Below are 15,963 nucleotides of genomic sequence, written 5' to 3' on the forward strand. Positions count from 1 at the left end.
GGTATCGTTCGGGGCGGGCCAGAGGCCTTGGCCAGGAGTTCCTCGCCTGTTACAACCAGGATCCACCCCATCGCGGGAGCCGCACCCTGTGGAGCGTTCTGGGGTCCAGGCCCTAACCTCTTCCTGGGCGTCGGGATGCCCGCGTCCTCTGCACCCGGCGCTGCAGCTCGTTATCGATTCTGCCTTTGGAGGCCGGTCCGTATAGGGTACCTCCCGGACTATCTCTCACGGTTAGCCGGCAACCCGCGGAGCCCCCTCCCCCATGCGATGAGTCCGCCGTGTGGGGCGGGGCCTCCCATTGTGCCAATAGAAACAATGACTGTCTGATTGGAGTGCTCCGCGTTCACCCCTCGCCTCCGCTCCTCTCGTGACGTCTGTTGCGCCAGGTCCACCCATTGGCCTGGCGAGACCGGCGCGTGCCAGGAGTTAAGCAGGGAGAGCTGGAATGCACCGAGGGTGGGGGGAGGACTGAGTTTCTGTGTCAGTCCCTTCAAGGGGTTAAGGCATACGGTCGTGACAGACGAGGGGCGGGGACCCGAAGAAGCGGGGCCTGCAGCCATGGGGCGACGCCGGGCTCCACGTGGAATCCCAGAGCACTCGGGACTCGCAGCCTGGGAGGGGGTGCAGCCTCCAGTGAAGGGGCCCCGAGCCCGGGAGACTGCTGGGGACCAGCAAGGCAGGGAAGAATTTGGCCTCTGCTCCCGCCTCGGGAGGGTCATCTCTGGTCCCTGCTCCGCAGGGGCGATCCAAATAAGCAGGTGGTCGCGACATGTTTCATAAAACTAGCTGATGGGATAGTTAAAGCTATTGTTCGGGGTGCTGGCACCCCAGACCCCTGTCCAGCCATCGTCCCCTCTACCCCAGGATTTCACACAGTACCCCCTCCCAGAGCCATGAGAACGCTCATGGGCACCAAAATTTCAGACCAAAATCCGGGACACGGTTCAGAACTAGTGGTCAGGAAGGGGGACAAGAGATCTGGAAGGACAGGAAAAGGCTGGGAGACGGAGCTGGGACAGCGCCCTAGAAGGAGGGAGGTGGGTGAAGGCGGCGACCGAAAGTGGGGAGGGCGGACCCAACGACGGCGAACCTCCGCGCTCTGTTCAGCACCATGAGCAGCGCTCACGTCCTCAATAAAGATGGCGGCAACAGCTTCGGTCCTCAGAGCTGCCATGCGTGATGGGTTGTACCACCGTGTTTCGGGCGCCGGGGCAGAGGTGGAGCAAACCATCGGGGCGGCCGGGAGCCATGTTGGAGCGGCGGGAGGCGGCAGCAGCGTCGGGGATGCTGTGGTGGGGGCGGAAAAAGCCAGGGCCGCACGCCGGAGGGGCTCCGGCCGCGGAGTAGATGGTGCCCAGAGGGCGGCGGGGGTGCGGAGAGACCGGCGGAGGGGCGGGGGCCCGGGGCGGCGGCAGGGGCCCGGGAGGGGGCCCGAGCGGCGGGGCCAGCCCAAGGCCCGGACCGGGGCGGGGGGCGGTGGAGGCCGTGCAGGGAGGCGGGGGATGATGGCGAGGCGGCCGCCGTGGCGGGGCCTCGGGGGACGGTCGACCCCCATACTCCTGCTCCTTCTCCTCTCTTTGTTCCCCCTCAGCCAGGAGGAGCTGGGGGGCGGTGGGCACCAGGGCTGGGACCCAGGGTTAGCTGCCACTACGGGGCCAAGGGCGCATATCGGTGGCGGAGCCTTAGCTCTTTGTCCCGAGTCTTCCGGGGTCCGGAAGGATGGGGGGCCTGGCCTGGGGGTCAGGGAGCCTATCTTCGTGGGGCTCCGAGGGAGAAGGCAAAGCGCCCGGAATAGTCGAGGGCCCCCTGAGCAGCCGAACGAGGAGCTGGGGATTGAACACGGAGTCCAGCCATTGGGCAGCCGCGAACGAGAGACAGGACAGGGACCAGGGTCTATGTTACACTGGCGCCCAGAGGTCTCCTCTTGCGGGCGGACAGGACCTTTGCAAAGAGGTAGTCTGTCACCAGGGGCTCTGTCCTCAGGGGTCCTGGGCTCGGGGAACAGCTCGCCCCTCCCTTCAGACTTTTTGGTTCGGCACCACGGTCCCAAGCCGGTGTCCTCCCAGCGGAACGCTGGGACAGGCTCCCGCAAAAGAGTGGGCACCGCGCGCTGCTGTGGGGAATTATGGGCAACAGGGAGCAAGGGTCAGGGCGAGAGAGCCACGACATCTGGAGCAGAAAGGACAGCCCCCCGGCGGAACTGTCTTCCAGGGGCCTCAGGATCTGGCCCCGAGCTGGATTCAGCACCACGCACGGCGAGGACAGCTCCTGCATCAGGTTCAGCACCGCGCGAGTCTCGGACAGCTCCCAAGCCGGCGCCCAAGCGCATGCGCTCCCGGGGTCTCTTCCGCCGCCGCTTCCTCCCGCAGCGCCCCGGGCCGCGCCCCCCGGGACTCCCGGCCCGTCCTGAACCCAGGAAAATAACCTCGGCGAACCGGGCACGCTTTCGTCGCGCCGCAAACCGCCACCCGCAGTTTCCGCAGTACAACTACCAGACGCTGGTGCCGGAGAATGAGGCAGCAGGCACCGCGGTGCTACGCGTGGTTGCGCAGGACCCGGACGCCGGCGAGGCCGGGCGCCTAGTCTACTCGCTGGCGGCACTCATGAACAGCCGCTCGCTGGAGCTGTTCAGCATCGACCCGCAGAGCGGCCTTATCCGCACGGCGGCAGCTCTGGACCGCGAGAGCATGGAGCGTCACTACCTGCGTGTGACCGCGCAGGACCACGGCTCGCCGCGCCTCTCGGCCACCACGATGGTGGCCGTGACAGTAGCCGACCGCAACGACCACTCGCCGGTTTTTGAGCAAGCGCAGTACCGAGAGACGCTTCGCGAGAATGTGGAGGAGGGCTACCCTATCCTGCAGCTGCGTGCCACTGACGGCGACGCGCCCCCCAACGCCAACCTGCGCTACCGCTTCGTGGGGCCGCCAGCTGCGCGCGCTGCAGCTGCCGCCGCCTTCGAGATTGATCCACGCTCCGGCCTCATCAGCACCAGCGGCCGAGTGGACCGCGAGCACATGGAAAGCTATGAGCTGGTGGTGGAAGCCAGCGACCAGGGCCAGGAACCCGGGCCGCGCTCGGCCACTGTGCGCGTACACATAACTGTGCTGGACGAGAACGACAACGCTCCTCAGTTCAGCGAGAAGCGCTACGTGGCGCAGGTGCGCGAGGATGTGCGCCCCCACACGGTGGTGCTGCGCGTCACGGCCACTGACCGGGACAAGGACGCTAACGGATTGGTGCACTACAACATCATCAGTGGCAATAGCCGTGGCCACTTTGCCATCGACAGCCTCACTGGCGAGATCCAAGTGGTGGCACCTCTGGACTTCGAGGCAGAGAGAGAGTATGCCTTGCGCATCAGGGCGCAGGATGCAGGCCGGCCACCGCTGTCCAACAACACGGGCCTGGCCAGCATCCAGGTGGTGGACATCAATGACCACATTCCTATTTTTGTCAGCACGCCCTTCCAAGTCTCTGTCTTGGAAAATGCTCCCTTGGGTCACTCAGTCATCCACATTCAGGCAGTCGATGCAGACCATGGGGAGAATGCCAGATTGGAGTACTCCCTAACTGGTGTGGCACCTGATACTCCTTTTGTGATAAACAGCGCCACTGGCTGGGTCTCTGTGAGTGGTCCCCTGGACCGTGAGTCTGTGGAGCATTACTTCTTTGGTGTGGAGGCTCGAGACCATGGCTCACCCCCACTCTCTGCCTCAGCCAGTGTCACAGTGACTGTGCTGGATGTTAATGACAATCGGCCTGAGTTCACAATGAAGGAGTACCACCTACGACTGAATGAGGATGCAGCTGTGGGCACCAGTGTGGTCAGCGTGACCGCAGTAGACCGTGATGCCAACAGTGCCATCAGCTACCAGATCACAGGCGGCAACACCCGGAATCGCTTTGCCATCAGCACCCAGGGGGGTGTGGGTCTGGTGACTCTGGCTCTGCCACTGGACTACAAGCAGGAACGCTACTTCAAGCTGGTACTAACTGCATCTGACCGTGCCCTTCATGATCACTGCTATGTGCACATCAACATCACAGATGCCAACACTCATCGGCCGGTCTTTCAAAGTGCCCACTACTCAGTGAGTGTGAATGAAGATCGGCCAATGGGTAGCACCATAGTGGTCATCAGTGCCTCTGATGATGACGTGGGCGAGAACGCTCGTATCACCTATCTCCTGGAGGACAACCTGCCCCAGTTCCGCATTGATGCAGACTCAGGGGCCATTACATTACAGGCCCCATTAGACTATGAGGACCAGGTGACCTACACCCTGGCTATCACAGCTCGGGACAATGGCATCCCACAGAAGGCAGACACTACTTATGTGGAGGTGATGGTCAATGATGTGAATGACAATGCTCCACAATTTGTGGCCTCCCACTATACAGGGCTGGTCTCTGAGGATGCCCCACCTTTCACCAGTGTCCTGCAGATCTCAGCCACGGACCGGGATGCTCATGCCAATGGCCGGGTCCAGTACACTTTCCAGAATGGTGAAGACGGGGATGGAGATTTTACTATTGAGCCCACCTCTGGAATTGTCCGTACAGTGAGGCGGCTGGACCGGGAGGCAGTATCAGTGTATGAGCTGACTGCCTACGCAGTGGACAGAGGTGTGCCCCCACTCCGGACTCCAGTCAGTATCCAGGTGACGGTGCAGGATGTGAACGACAATGCACCTGTCTTCCCAGCTGAGGAGTTTGAGGTGCGGGTGAAAGAGAATAGCATTGTGGGCTCAGTGGTGGCCCAGATCACTGCAGTGGACCCTGACGAAGGCCCCAATGCCCATATAATGTACCAGATCGTGGAGGGGAACATCCCTGAGCTGTTCCAAATGGACATCTTCTCTGGAGAACTGACGGCACTCATTGACCTAGACTATGAGGCTCGCCAAGAATATGTGATTGTGGTGCAGGCCACATCTGCTCCTTTGGTCAGCCGGGCCACTGTGCACGTCCGCCTGGTTGACCAGAATGACAACAGCCCTGTGCTCAACAATTTCCAGATCCTCTTCAACAACTATGTATCCAACCGTTCAGACACCTTCCCATCGGGCATTATTGGGCGCATCCCAGCTTATGACCCCGATGTCTCCGACCACCTCTTCTACTCCTTTGAGCGTGGCAATGAGCTGCAGCTGCTGGTGGTCAACCAGACCAGTGGGGAGCTGCGACTCAGCCGAAAGCTAGACAATAACCGCCCACTGGTGGCCTCCATGTTGGTGACTGTCACAGGTGAGGGGCAGGGGGCAGGCAAGTGACCCAGTGACACCAACCTGTTGGGCCTCAGGGACTCCACAGGGCACCTCAAACCAAAGAGGGATTTCTAAGCCTTCCAAGAACCCCTTAAGGGTAGGGTTCCTGCACCCTACAAGATCTGCCATAGACCTCACAAGGACTCTGCTTAGGTTCCTGGATAATCTCCACAGAATCCCAATGATTCCAAGGCATCTAGCAGACCCCATAAAGCCTGTAAAGAACTGTCTGCTACCTAGGGATAGCTCCCCTCCTGATAAAAGGTCAGAGGTCCTGGGGTAATCCTCTGGAGGTCCCAGGCAAAGCCAGTATGGGCCAGTCAGTCCACACTATGCCCATGTTCAGACGAAGGGTTACTTTGGGTCCAGTCTGATGCTTACCCCATCTGTGCAGGAAATGACCAATACTTGAGTGGTCAGGAACAGCAGCTTACTATGGAAGCTTCAGGTGGAGAGTGGCTTCATAGGGGCTGAGACCCTGACCTTTGGGAAAATGTCCAGAGGTCCACCTGCCTCTTTCCTGTCCCATCTGCTCCAGTCTTTCACAAACCCCTCCATAATAGGAGAGCGCAGGTGGGAGAGGCTCTTGAAGTCCTGCCTACTGGAGGCTGCAGAGGTTGGGAAATAGGCTTTACTGGTGCTCATTCCTCAGTTCTGGAGCAGGGACTCCTGACACTGCCTGAGAAGGCACAACCTTCATTTATCCCTCAAGTCACTCAACAGTCTATCCTCATTGAGCACCCAGTATGTGCTAGGGTGTGGGACAAGACGAACAAGGCAGCTAAGCACCTCACCTTCATCTCTGGGGTGGTCGCTGTGAAACCACAGGACCCAGGTCTGGAGTGGCAAGCAGGCTGCTAACTCAAGAATGCTGGTGTGTGTGTGTGTATGTGTATGTCGGGGTTCAAGTCCCTCCTGGAGCTTGATAACCCAGGATTCTGGAGGGTGGCATTGAGTCTTCACTGGGCCAGGGCCCCTTCTAGTGCCATGGAAGAGCAATTTGCTGACCAAAAATAGGAGATAGGTGATTCCTGATCTGGAACTCTTGTTTTCTGGAGGGGATGTTTTGCTGGTTCTGCTATGCTGGAGGAGGGGAGAAGGGAAAGGTGGCTGGGAATGAGTGGCCAGTGGCCCTAGCTCCTCTCTGTGTCCTGAGTTGGGGTGGCCTGCTGACCATGATGACTTGGGGAAGTGTGAGTTACTGAGTACTTAGGCTACTTGAGTGCTGTTGGGGGAGTGACTTGCTAACCCATGGGCACTGTGTGGGGTTGCTTGATCCTTGGCCCAGACCCCTCCATGTATTGGGGATTGGGGGAGCAGCAGCTTTTTGACACCTTGATGCTGGGGGAGCTGGTGGTCACTAGACCCAGACTCCCTTGTGTCCTGGTGGGGTCAGCCTGCTGACTTAGAGGTTCTGGGGGCCTAGGTTATCACTGGCCCCAGCCCTCTCGTGTCCCAGGGAGGGGCGGCCACTGTCCCCAGGATGACCACTGCCCCTGCCCCCACCTGCAGATGGTCTGCACAGCGTGACGGCGCAGTGTGTGCTGCGCGTGGTCATCATCACGGAGGAGTTGCTGGCCAACAGCCTGACCGTGCGCCTTGAGAACATGTGGCAGGAGCGCTTCCTGTCACCGCTGCTGGGCCGCTTCCTCGAGGGCGTGGCTGCGGTGCTCGCTACGCCCGCTGAGGACGTCTTCATCTTCAACATCCAGAACGACACAGACGTAGGGGGCACTGTGCTCAATGTGAGTTTCTCGGCGCTGGCTCCACGTGGGACCGGGGCGGGCGCTGCGGGGCCCTGGTTTAGCTCCGAGGAACTGCAGGAGCAGTTGTACGTGCGCCGGGCGGCGCTGGCGGCTCGCTCCCTGCTCGACGTACTGCCCTTCGACGACAACGTGTGCCTGCGAGAGCCCTGTGAGAACTACATGAAATGCGTGTCCGTGCTCCGCTTTGACTCGTCCGCGCCCTTCCTGGCTTCGGCCTCCACGCTGTTCCGACCCATCCAGCCCATCGCTGGCCTGCGCTGCCGCTGCCCGCCCGGATTCACGGGAGACTTTTGCGAGACCGAGCTCGACCTCTGCTACTCCAACCCATGTCGCAACGGCGGAGCCTGCGCGCGGCGCGAGGGAGGCTACACGTGCGTCTGCCGCCCGCGCTTCACCGGTGAGCAGGGCGCCGGGCCAGAGCCGGGGGAAGCACGGGCCAAGGCTGGGGGCGGGACCACAATGCGAGTGAGTACGGGGAGTCACTTCTGAGGCCACCGGCTGGTATGGACGCGGTTAGGCCAGAAGCGGTAGAGCGTGGCCGGGAGGGGCCGCAGCCGAGGCAGCGAGGAGACTGGGGAGGGGGCGGGGCCAGACGGAAGGGGCGTGTCCACCGAAGAGCGCGACCTTTCGGGGGTCTTGGCACCCGGCTTCGGGGCGCGCTGTCTTTGAAGGGGCCGGAGCAGGGGCGGGCGTGGGCGTGACCGCCTCTGACCGCGGCTTGGCCCCCAGGAGAGGACTGCGAGCTGGACACCGAGGCCGGCCGCTGCGTGCCGGGCGTCTGCCGCAACGGGGGCACCTGCACCGACGCGCCCAACGGCGGCTTTCGCTGCCAGTGCCCGGCAGGCGGCGCCTTCGAGGGCCCGCGCTGCGAGGTGGCTGCGCGCTCCTTCCCGCCCAGTTCGTTCGTCATGTTTCGCGGCCTGCGGCAGCGATTCCACCTTACGCTGTCCCTCTCGTAGGTGTCCGCCCCGTGTCTGAGCGCCTCCACGCCGCCCCCACCTACCCGCCCTGACTCAGATTCCTGACTGTCCCGTCCCGGCATCCCCACGAGACACCGCCCCTCCCCTGACGCCCCGCCCGGGGTCTCCTGACCTCGCTGCACCCGCGTCCCCCCAGTCGGTCCCACCGTCCCTCGTCGCTTCCTCTCTCGCCCCAGCCCCTTCTCCTCGCAGGGATGGTGGGTGTGAAGTGGTACCCTGCTCCTGACGCCCCCACCCCCGCAACCCCCTCCCACCCCGCCCAGGTTCGCGACGGTGCAGCAGAGCGGGCTGCTCTTCTACAACGGGCGCCTGAACGAGAAGCACGACTTCCTGGCCCTGGAACTCGTGGCTGGCCAAGTGCGGCTCACATATTCCACGGGTGGGTGCCCCGGATGTGACGGCGAAAGGGTGCATGTGTGCTGGAGGACGCAGGGCCCAAGTCCCCTCAGGTTTGCTTCACTGTGCACCTGAGCACACACTCCACACCATACAAGCAGTGAAGACCTAGCTCCTTGGCCATTTCCCTGTGGGAAGGTCCCTCCCTCCAAGAAGTCTGTTTCTCCTGTCTGTTTAAAGGCACTCTGAGCCAGCCATTGTGGTCTCCAGTGGGGGGACTGATCTGATGCATCCAGGGTGGCCCTGGGAATGGTTGTGTTTATATGACTGGGGTGGGATGGGGCGACTCCGCTGCTCCTGATGATTCCACATGCATCTCCCCTCCAGGTGAATCCAATACCGTGGTCAGCCCCACAGTTCCAGGGGGCTTGAGTGATGGGCAATGGCATACAGTGCATCTGAGATACTACAACAAGGTGGGGGCCATCCCTGGCATCGGGTATGAGGGGAGTTGGGATGCTGACTTCTGCTCCTCATGGGTTACTAGGGGCACTGTTGACTGGTGTGCCTGTGTCTTCAGCCCCGGACAGATGCCCTAGGGGGTGCACAGGGCCCCTCCAAGGACAAGGTGGCTGTGCTGAGCGTGGATGATTGTGATGTGGCCGTGGCTCTGCAGTTTGGTGCTGAGATTGGCAACTACTCATGCGCGGCTGCTGGTGTGCAAACAAGCTCCAAGAAGTGAGGCCCCTGCCCCCTGGTCCCCTTGTCCGCTGCCTACCAAAGCCCACTCCAACCCTTCACATCCCATTCCTCATCCCATCCTGCCAAACTCTCCCATCTTTCCCCCAAACCACCAAGATTTCCCTCTCCTCTCAAAGACCCTGAAAGCCTACTCACCCTAGCCCCCAATCCTGTATTCCACCCCATACTCCCTCCTCCCACACACAGTCCCCAGGCAGTCCTCCAAAGCCTCCACCTCCCCACCCCAGTCTCACTAATGTCCCACGTCCCCTCTGAGTCCCTTCATCTCATGTCCAGTCCCCCAGACTCTTCACGTCTCCATCCCCTCCCCAGCCAGCCAGATGCCTCACTCTTTCATCATAGCCCTCAACCCCCGTTCACCTACCTTTCCCCAGACCATCGGCCCATCACGGGCACCCCTTTGCACCCCAACTGAAGTAAGATCCTAACTCCTTCCCCAGCTTGGCCTTATTTTCCTCCCTCAATCACCCTACCCTCTGGGTCCTACCCCCCTGCTTCCTGTGGCCCCCCAGGAGCAACTCTACTCTGGCCCCAGTCCCACCAATGACCCAGACCCCTGATCCCCAGGTCCCTGGACCTGACGGGCCCTCTTCTTCTGGGAGGTGTCCCCAACCTCCCCGAGAACTTCCCTGTATCCCATAAGGACTTCATCGGCTGTATGCGGGACCTGCACATTGATGGCCGCCGAGTGGACATGGCGGCTTTTGTTGCAAATAATGGCACCATGGCAGGTAGGCCTGAAGCTTCCACCAGCCCAGCCCGTGGCCCTGTCCCCATCATAGGGAGGAAGTGGAGGACTCCATGGGGTGACTCCATGCCTGACTTCAAGCCAGTCTCCTTTGGTGGCAAGCACCATGCTACAGCCCAGACTTTAGGGCCTGACTCTTACCAACCCCACTCATCGAAAGAAAATGGGAAATGGGGCTGAGATCTTGGTCTCTTTCAGCCCCTCTGGACACTAAAGTCCTGTCCAGCACTTGTACCCCCCAACCCTTGTTCTCATGTCCTCCATGTGCTTTCCTCTCCCAGGCTGCCAAGCCAAGCTACACTTTTGTGACTCAGGCCCCTGCAAGAACAGTGGCTTCTGCTCGGAGCACTGGGGCGGCTTCAGCTGCGACTGCCCTGTGGGCTTCGGCGGCAAAGACTGTCGGCTTAGTAAGTGGGCAGCATGGGGCAGGGGGGCCTGCAGGGTCAGATCTGTTCCTGGGGCAGGGGCTGTAACCCTGTTTCTCTTATCCACTCAGCTATGGCCCATCCCCACCATTTCCGTGGCAACGGCACACTGAGCTGGAACTTTGGAAGTGACATGGCTGTGTCTGTGCCATGGTACCTGGGGCTGGCATTTCGGACACGGGCAACGCAGGGGGTCCTGATGCAAGTGCAGGCTGGGCCACACAGCACACTCCTTTGCCAGGTGTGTCCACTCTGCTCACCCTCCCTATACCCTCAGTTCTCAGTCTCTTAGGCCGCCACTGACATTCTTGTGGGTTCAGGTTGGTCACACAGCATACTTTTCTGCCAGATGTCCCAACCACACTTGACCCTGCTCTGGACCCTAGCCCTTGATTCTCTTTCCATCATTATATCCTCTGCAGGTGCAGGGCTCCAGCATAGCTCTCTCTTATGCAAGCTGCACCAACCCACCCACAACACCTGGTCCTATCCTCTGCCCCCTGACCCCATATCAGCAAGCAACATGATGTCCCCTGGCACAGTGCCCTGTGTGCCAGGTATAACCTTGACCCCACTGTTCTGACCTCTGATATTCCTGACCTCTGAGCCCTCTGATCTCACCTCCAAGTCCCAGCCCACTTGGGGCTCTAACCCCAGGGTTATGCATCTCTGCCCACAGCTAGATCGGGGGTTACTGTCTGTGACAGTGACCAGGGGCTCGGGCCGTGCTTCCCATCTCCTTCTGGACCAGGTGACTGTCAGTGATGGCCAGTGGCACGATCTGCGGCTGGAGTTGCAGGAGGAACCAGGTGGCCGGCGGGGCCACCATGTCCTCATGGTCTCACTGGACTTTAGCCTCTTCCAGGTCTGGCCTCTGACCCCGGGGTAGTCTGTTAGCCTTCCAACCAGATCCGCCTTATTTGACCCCACCTCTAGTCCAGCTCCTCTCAGTTCCCTCCACTGCACCGAGTCTGATGTTCTACCCCCAGTTCCCCACCATATATCCTTGCACTGAGCCCACCCACCAGCCAGGTTGGTCCACTCTCAGGCCCTCTTTGTGCCAGATTTGGGGCCTGGTCTTGGGGAACCTCTGTAGCCAGCACTTTGCCTGATTCCTAGAAGCCCCTTCTAGTCTCTGCCCCAGTCTCCACCCACCCCCGGTCAAAATCAAGCAATATTAAGGTCTGCTGTGGGTCCAGGAGGGAGGGGGCAGCCTGGAAGGGCTATAAGAAGGCCAAGACTGACTCTGGGCTATGACAGGGGTTCATCAGGTCCCTCTCCCTCAGTGCTGACTGCCCCCCTTCCTCCAGGACACCATGGCGGTGGGGAGTGAGCTGCAGGGCCTGAAGGTAAAGCAGCTCCATGTGGGAGGCCTGCCCCCCGGCAGTGCAGAAGAGGCTCCTCAGGGTCTGGTTGGCTGCATCCAGGTGGGGGTCAGCATGGGAATGTGATATGGGGCATTAGAGTCAGGGGTCAGAGGTCAGGGGCTTCTTGGGACCTGAAAGGCAGCATTCAAGTGGGGGTTGGCGCGAGGGGGTGAATGACCCAGAGTTGAGAGCTAGGTCAAGCCTTTCTGTGGCATTGGAGGTGGGAGTCTAGCTTGGATTATCAAGGGCCTTTAGGAATCTGTGTCAGAAACAGCACAATTAGGGTCCCACAGGGGTACCAAATTGGGGATATTTTTGAGGCCTGGGTTTTTTTTTTGAGGGTATCAGAAGACTGCATGTCAGGGATCATCAGACCGGGTGGCTGGCTCTGCAGTACTTGAGGCTGAGGTGCCTTAACATGGTCTCACCCCTTGCTGGCTGTGTGTCCACAGGGGGTGTGGCTCGGCTCCACACCCTCTGGCTCCCCGGCCCTGCTACCCCCCAGCCACCGAGTGAATGCGGAGCCTGGCTGTGTCGTGACCAACGCCTGTGCCTCTGAGCCCTGCCCACCTCACGCAGACTGCCGGGACCTCTGGCAGACCTTTTCTTGCACCTGCCGGCCAGGTGGGCCTTGAGAGGGTTGGGGGAAGGGTGACCTGGGCAGGCGTTAGGGGCCCATGATGAAGACTGGGGAACCTGAAGGAGGCAGGGACTCGGGATGGGTGCCTGCTTCCTTCCATGCTCTGCGACCAGGGTCCCGAGCTTTCTGATCCAATCTGCAGGTTACTACGGCCCAGGCTGTGTGGATGCCTGCCTCCTGAACCCCTGTCAGAACCAGGGATCATGCCGGCACCTGCCAGGAGCCCCCCATGGCTATACCTGTGACTGTGTGGGTGGCTATTTCGGGCACCACTGTGAGCACAGGTAAGAGGCTGGGGCTGAGGCGATGGGGAGACCTGGCAGGGACAGGGAGGGTCGCTGGGATACCATGGAGGCATCTTACCTGGCTCTGCACCCCCAGGATGGACCAGCAGTGCCCACGGGGCTGGTGGGGGAGCCCAACCTGTGGCCCCTGCAACTGTGACGTTCACAAAGGTTTTGATCCCAACTGCAACAAGACAAATGGGCAGTGTCACTGCAAGGTGCGCCTGGCCCCTGACCTTTTAACCCTTCCTTGGACGCAATCTGCAATTCCCGTCCAGCTTGCTGACCTCTGCCACCTGACTTGGGCCCTAACCTCCTGCCTGTGTCCTGTGACCTAGTTGCTGTCTCTCTTCCTTTACCCGTGACCCCTCCCTTGCCTTCACGCATGGCCCAGGTGTCCTCTGGCCCATGAGCACTGTTCTCTTGACCCTTTATCCTTGATTCCACTCATTCCCCAAGCCCTGACCTCTGACTTCAGGCCCCTGGCCCATCCTCAAACAGGAGTTCCACTACCGACCGCGGGGCAGTGACTCTTGCCTCCCATGTGACTGCTACCCTGTGGGCTCCACCTCGCGCTCATGTGCACCCCACAGCGGGCAGTGCCCCTGTCGCCCAGGAGCCCTTGGCCGCCAGTGCAACAGCTGTGACAGTCCCTTCGCAGAGGTGACAGCCAGCGGCTGCCGGGGTGAGCAGGCTCCACCCAGCTCCACCCATAGAGGGCTGGTTCCAGTGTGCCACCATCACATATCAGTGGCACACTTGGCTCCTTGGGGACTCTGGAAGCTTCTCCTGAGAGAGACCACTTACACCCAGGGAACCCTACCTTTGCCCCAAGTACTTTGCTGACCTGTCACAGAATCTGACAGGTCAGCTCCTGAGAAGCCAGCAGGAGTGGCGGGCAGTGGGCCTTGTGGGGGGGGTGGTGGAGGGGCAGTGGGTGTGGCTGTCACCTGCCCTGGACCCTGACTGCCTGGCTCAGCACCTCTTCTCTCTCTAGTGCTCTATGATGCCTGCCCTAAGTCCCTGAGATCTGGTGTGTGGTGGCCCCAGACAAAGTTTGGCGTCCTGGCCACAGTGCCCTGTCCCCGGGGGGCCCTGGGTGAGTATGTGGGGAGAAAGGACATCACTGAGGGTGGGGGTGGGCCTGTCCTTTGACTGCTAGAGCCATCTCTTTTCCTAAATTGGGTGGCTTTGTTCCTACAAAGAGGTGGAAGTGGGGTGGGAGTCCATGTGGGCCCCTCACTACCGATTAGGGGCTCTGGGCCCCTCCCTACACCCTCATTGAGCCTCCATCTGTTTCTCTTGGCTTCTGGGCAGGATTGCGGGGTGCAGGTAAGGGGTACGTGTTTGCTCAGGTGCGCTGCCCCCTCCCACTGCCAGAGCTTTTGCAGAACTCTCCTGCTGCCTGAGGTCCCTGCAGACCCCTCCCTGCTGCCTGAAGTCCCTGCAGGCCCCTTCTGGCTATCTGAGTACTCCAGGGGCCCTTCTCTGATGCCTGAGATCCTCAGAGACCATTCCCCATTGCCTGAGGACCCTGCTGACCCCTCCTCAGTTCCTGGGGTCCCCATAGGACTTTCCCCACTGCCTGAGGTCACGAAAGATCCCTCCTCAGTCTGAGAACCCTATAGCTCCTTCCTGCTGCTTGGGGGCACCTCCCCACTGCCTGGAGGTCCCCTCAGAACACTCCCTGCTGCTTGAGGTCTCTGCAGTGGCTGGACAGAGATTGTTTGCGTACGCATGCTCATGTGTGTATCTCTGTGCCTGTGCACGTATCTGTGAACCTGTTGCGGGGAGGGGATTCTGTGATTAAGTTAGGCTCTCTCTTGCTGGTAGCTACAAACTTTTTTAAGATCCAAGTCAATTCTCATTCAACCTCCATCCCAACCCCAGAGACAAGGGAGAGAAATGACAGCAAAGTAACCACTGGGGCAGTTAAAACTTGTGTGAGAATCCTCCCACCTGACTTTCACTGGATGTTCCTAGAAGCCCTCTTCGGTGTTGGCATGTCTGTGTGTGTGCGAGAGAGCATTGTGTGTCTGCGTGCTGGTCTGGTCCATACATCTGTGTGTAATTGGTGAGCATTGGTGTGTGTCTGTGTGAACCGGCACATCTATGAGCCTGTCCTGGCCCACGTGGGTGAGTGTGTGCAGCCCCACCCTTGTGCTTTGTGTGATTGCTGGTTGAGAATGGTCTACAGCCCTCTCAGGAATTGCCTGACAAGCAGCTGGGGCCTACCTGGGCTTCGGCCGCTACCTCCAGGGGTGCAGCTATAGATGCTCATGACTCTGACTTCTGCCTCAGGGATTCCCCCAACATAGGAGAGGGTGCTGTGGTTATCTCCTCAGCAAAGGTATCCAGGCCCCAGGCCTGACCAGGGGTTGCCTGCCTCCAGGTGCTGCTGTGCGGCTGTGTGATGAGGCCCAGGGTTGGCTGGAGCCCGACCTCTTCAACTGTACCTCCCCTGCCTTTCGAGAGCTCAGTCTGCTGGTGAGACTGCCCAGACCTTTTCCTGCAACCTAAGACCTTCCTTGGCCTGTCTTGGGCCCCAGATACCACATCCTAGCCCTTGAATTCCTGAGCCTTTCCTGGTTGCCCTTTAATCTGGCAAGGCTTTCTCCCTGTGAGGCTTTGGAGGAAGGCCTAAGGGACCACAGAGCAACGCATCTCCTTGTCCTGGCAGCTGGATGGCCTAGAGCTGAACAAGACGGCACTGGATACCATGGAGGCCAAAAAGCTGGCTCAGCGGCTACGGGAGGTGACTGGCCACACTGACCACTATTTTAGCCAAGATGTTCGAGTCACTGCCCGCCTGCTGGCCCACCTGCTGGCCTTCGAGAGCCATCAGCAGGGCTTCGGGCTGACAGCCACACAGGATGCCCACTTCAATGAGGTGGGGCTGTGCCCTATGTTCTCAGTGCCTTGGCCCCTCAGCTCCCAGCCTCCTGCCCCTGGATCCCCAGCTCAGGCTCCTGCTGTCCTCTTGGGAAGTGAAGGTCCTGGGTTCTCCCTCTGTCCTTGTCCTCTCCAGCCCCACCCCCTTGCCTGTTGGAGCCCCTCCGAGCACCTGTCCAGACCTCTCATGCCTGCCCTATCCCCTCATACATCCTCACCACCTGGCTGAGCTCAATTCTATTTCCATCCTCCCAGAATCTGCTGTGGGTCGGCTCTGCACTGCTTGCTCCAGAGACAGGGGACTTGTGGGCGGCGCTGGGGCAGCGGGCTCCTGGGGGCTCCCCAGGCAGCGCGGGGCTGGTGAGGCACCTGGAGGAGTATGCAGCCACGCTCGCAAGGAATATGGAACTCACATACCTGAATCCCATGGGGCTGGTGACGCCTAATATCAGTGCGTTGGGCAGGGGGCGGGTAGGGCGGGGCACAGCAGCGG

At 60.5% G+C, this 15,963-nt stretch overlaps 1 protein-coding gene across 2 annotated transcripts in view; it reads left to right on the forward strand.

Annotated features, from left to right (window-relative positions):
- The window catches only part of CELSR3 (cadherin EGF LAG seven-pass G-type receptor 3), a 27,185-nt gene continuing 11,222 nt past the window's right edge, over positions 1 to 15,963 (forward strand). Inside the window, exons 1-19 of one of the 2 annotated variants that reach the window (XM_063722099.1) lie at positions 1 to 5,250; positions 6,783 to 7,433; positions 7,766 to 7,991; positions 8,280 to 8,395; positions 8,740 to 8,828; positions 8,933 to 9,090; positions 9,682 to 9,845; positions 10,144 to 10,269; positions 10,359 to 10,528; positions 10,967 to 11,152; positions 11,598 to 11,714; positions 12,107 to 12,278; positions 12,437 to 12,578; positions 12,676 to 12,796; positions 13,080 to 13,263; positions 13,576 to 13,677; positions 14,971 to 15,065; positions 15,259 to 15,468; positions 15,726 to 15,921. In XM_063722099.1, the coding sequence (XP_063578169.1) occupies positions 1,140 to 5,250; positions 6,783 to 7,433; positions 7,766 to 7,991; positions 8,280 to 8,395; positions 8,740 to 8,828; positions 8,933 to 9,090; positions 9,682 to 9,845; positions 10,144 to 10,269; positions 10,359 to 10,528; positions 10,967 to 11,152; positions 11,598 to 11,714; positions 12,107 to 12,278; positions 12,437 to 12,578; positions 12,676 to 12,796; positions 13,080 to 13,263; positions 13,576 to 13,677; positions 14,971 to 15,065; positions 15,259 to 15,468; positions 15,726 to 15,921 (7,336 nt within the window). In that variant the 5' untranslated portion in view covers positions 1 to 1,139. The remainder of the gene's footprint in view (positions 5,251 to 6,782; positions 7,434 to 7,765; positions 7,992 to 8,279; positions 8,396 to 8,739; positions 8,829 to 8,932; positions 9,091 to 9,681; positions 9,846 to 10,143; positions 10,270 to 10,358; positions 10,529 to 10,966; positions 11,153 to 11,597; positions 11,715 to 12,106; positions 12,279 to 12,436; positions 12,579 to 12,675; positions 12,797 to 13,079; positions 13,264 to 13,575; positions 13,678 to 14,970; positions 15,066 to 15,258; positions 15,469 to 15,725; positions 15,922 to 15,963) is intronic. The other variant, XM_054552172.2, reaches the window with a different exon arrangement.

Source organism: Pongo abelii, chromosome 2 (assembly GCF_028885655.2).
Source record: "Pongo abelii isolate AG06213 chromosome 2, NHGRI_mPonAbe1-v2.0_pri, whole genome shotgun sequence".
Classification (NCBI taxonomy): Eukaryota; Metazoa; Chordata; class Mammalia; order Primates; family Hominidae; genus Pongo; species Pongo abelii.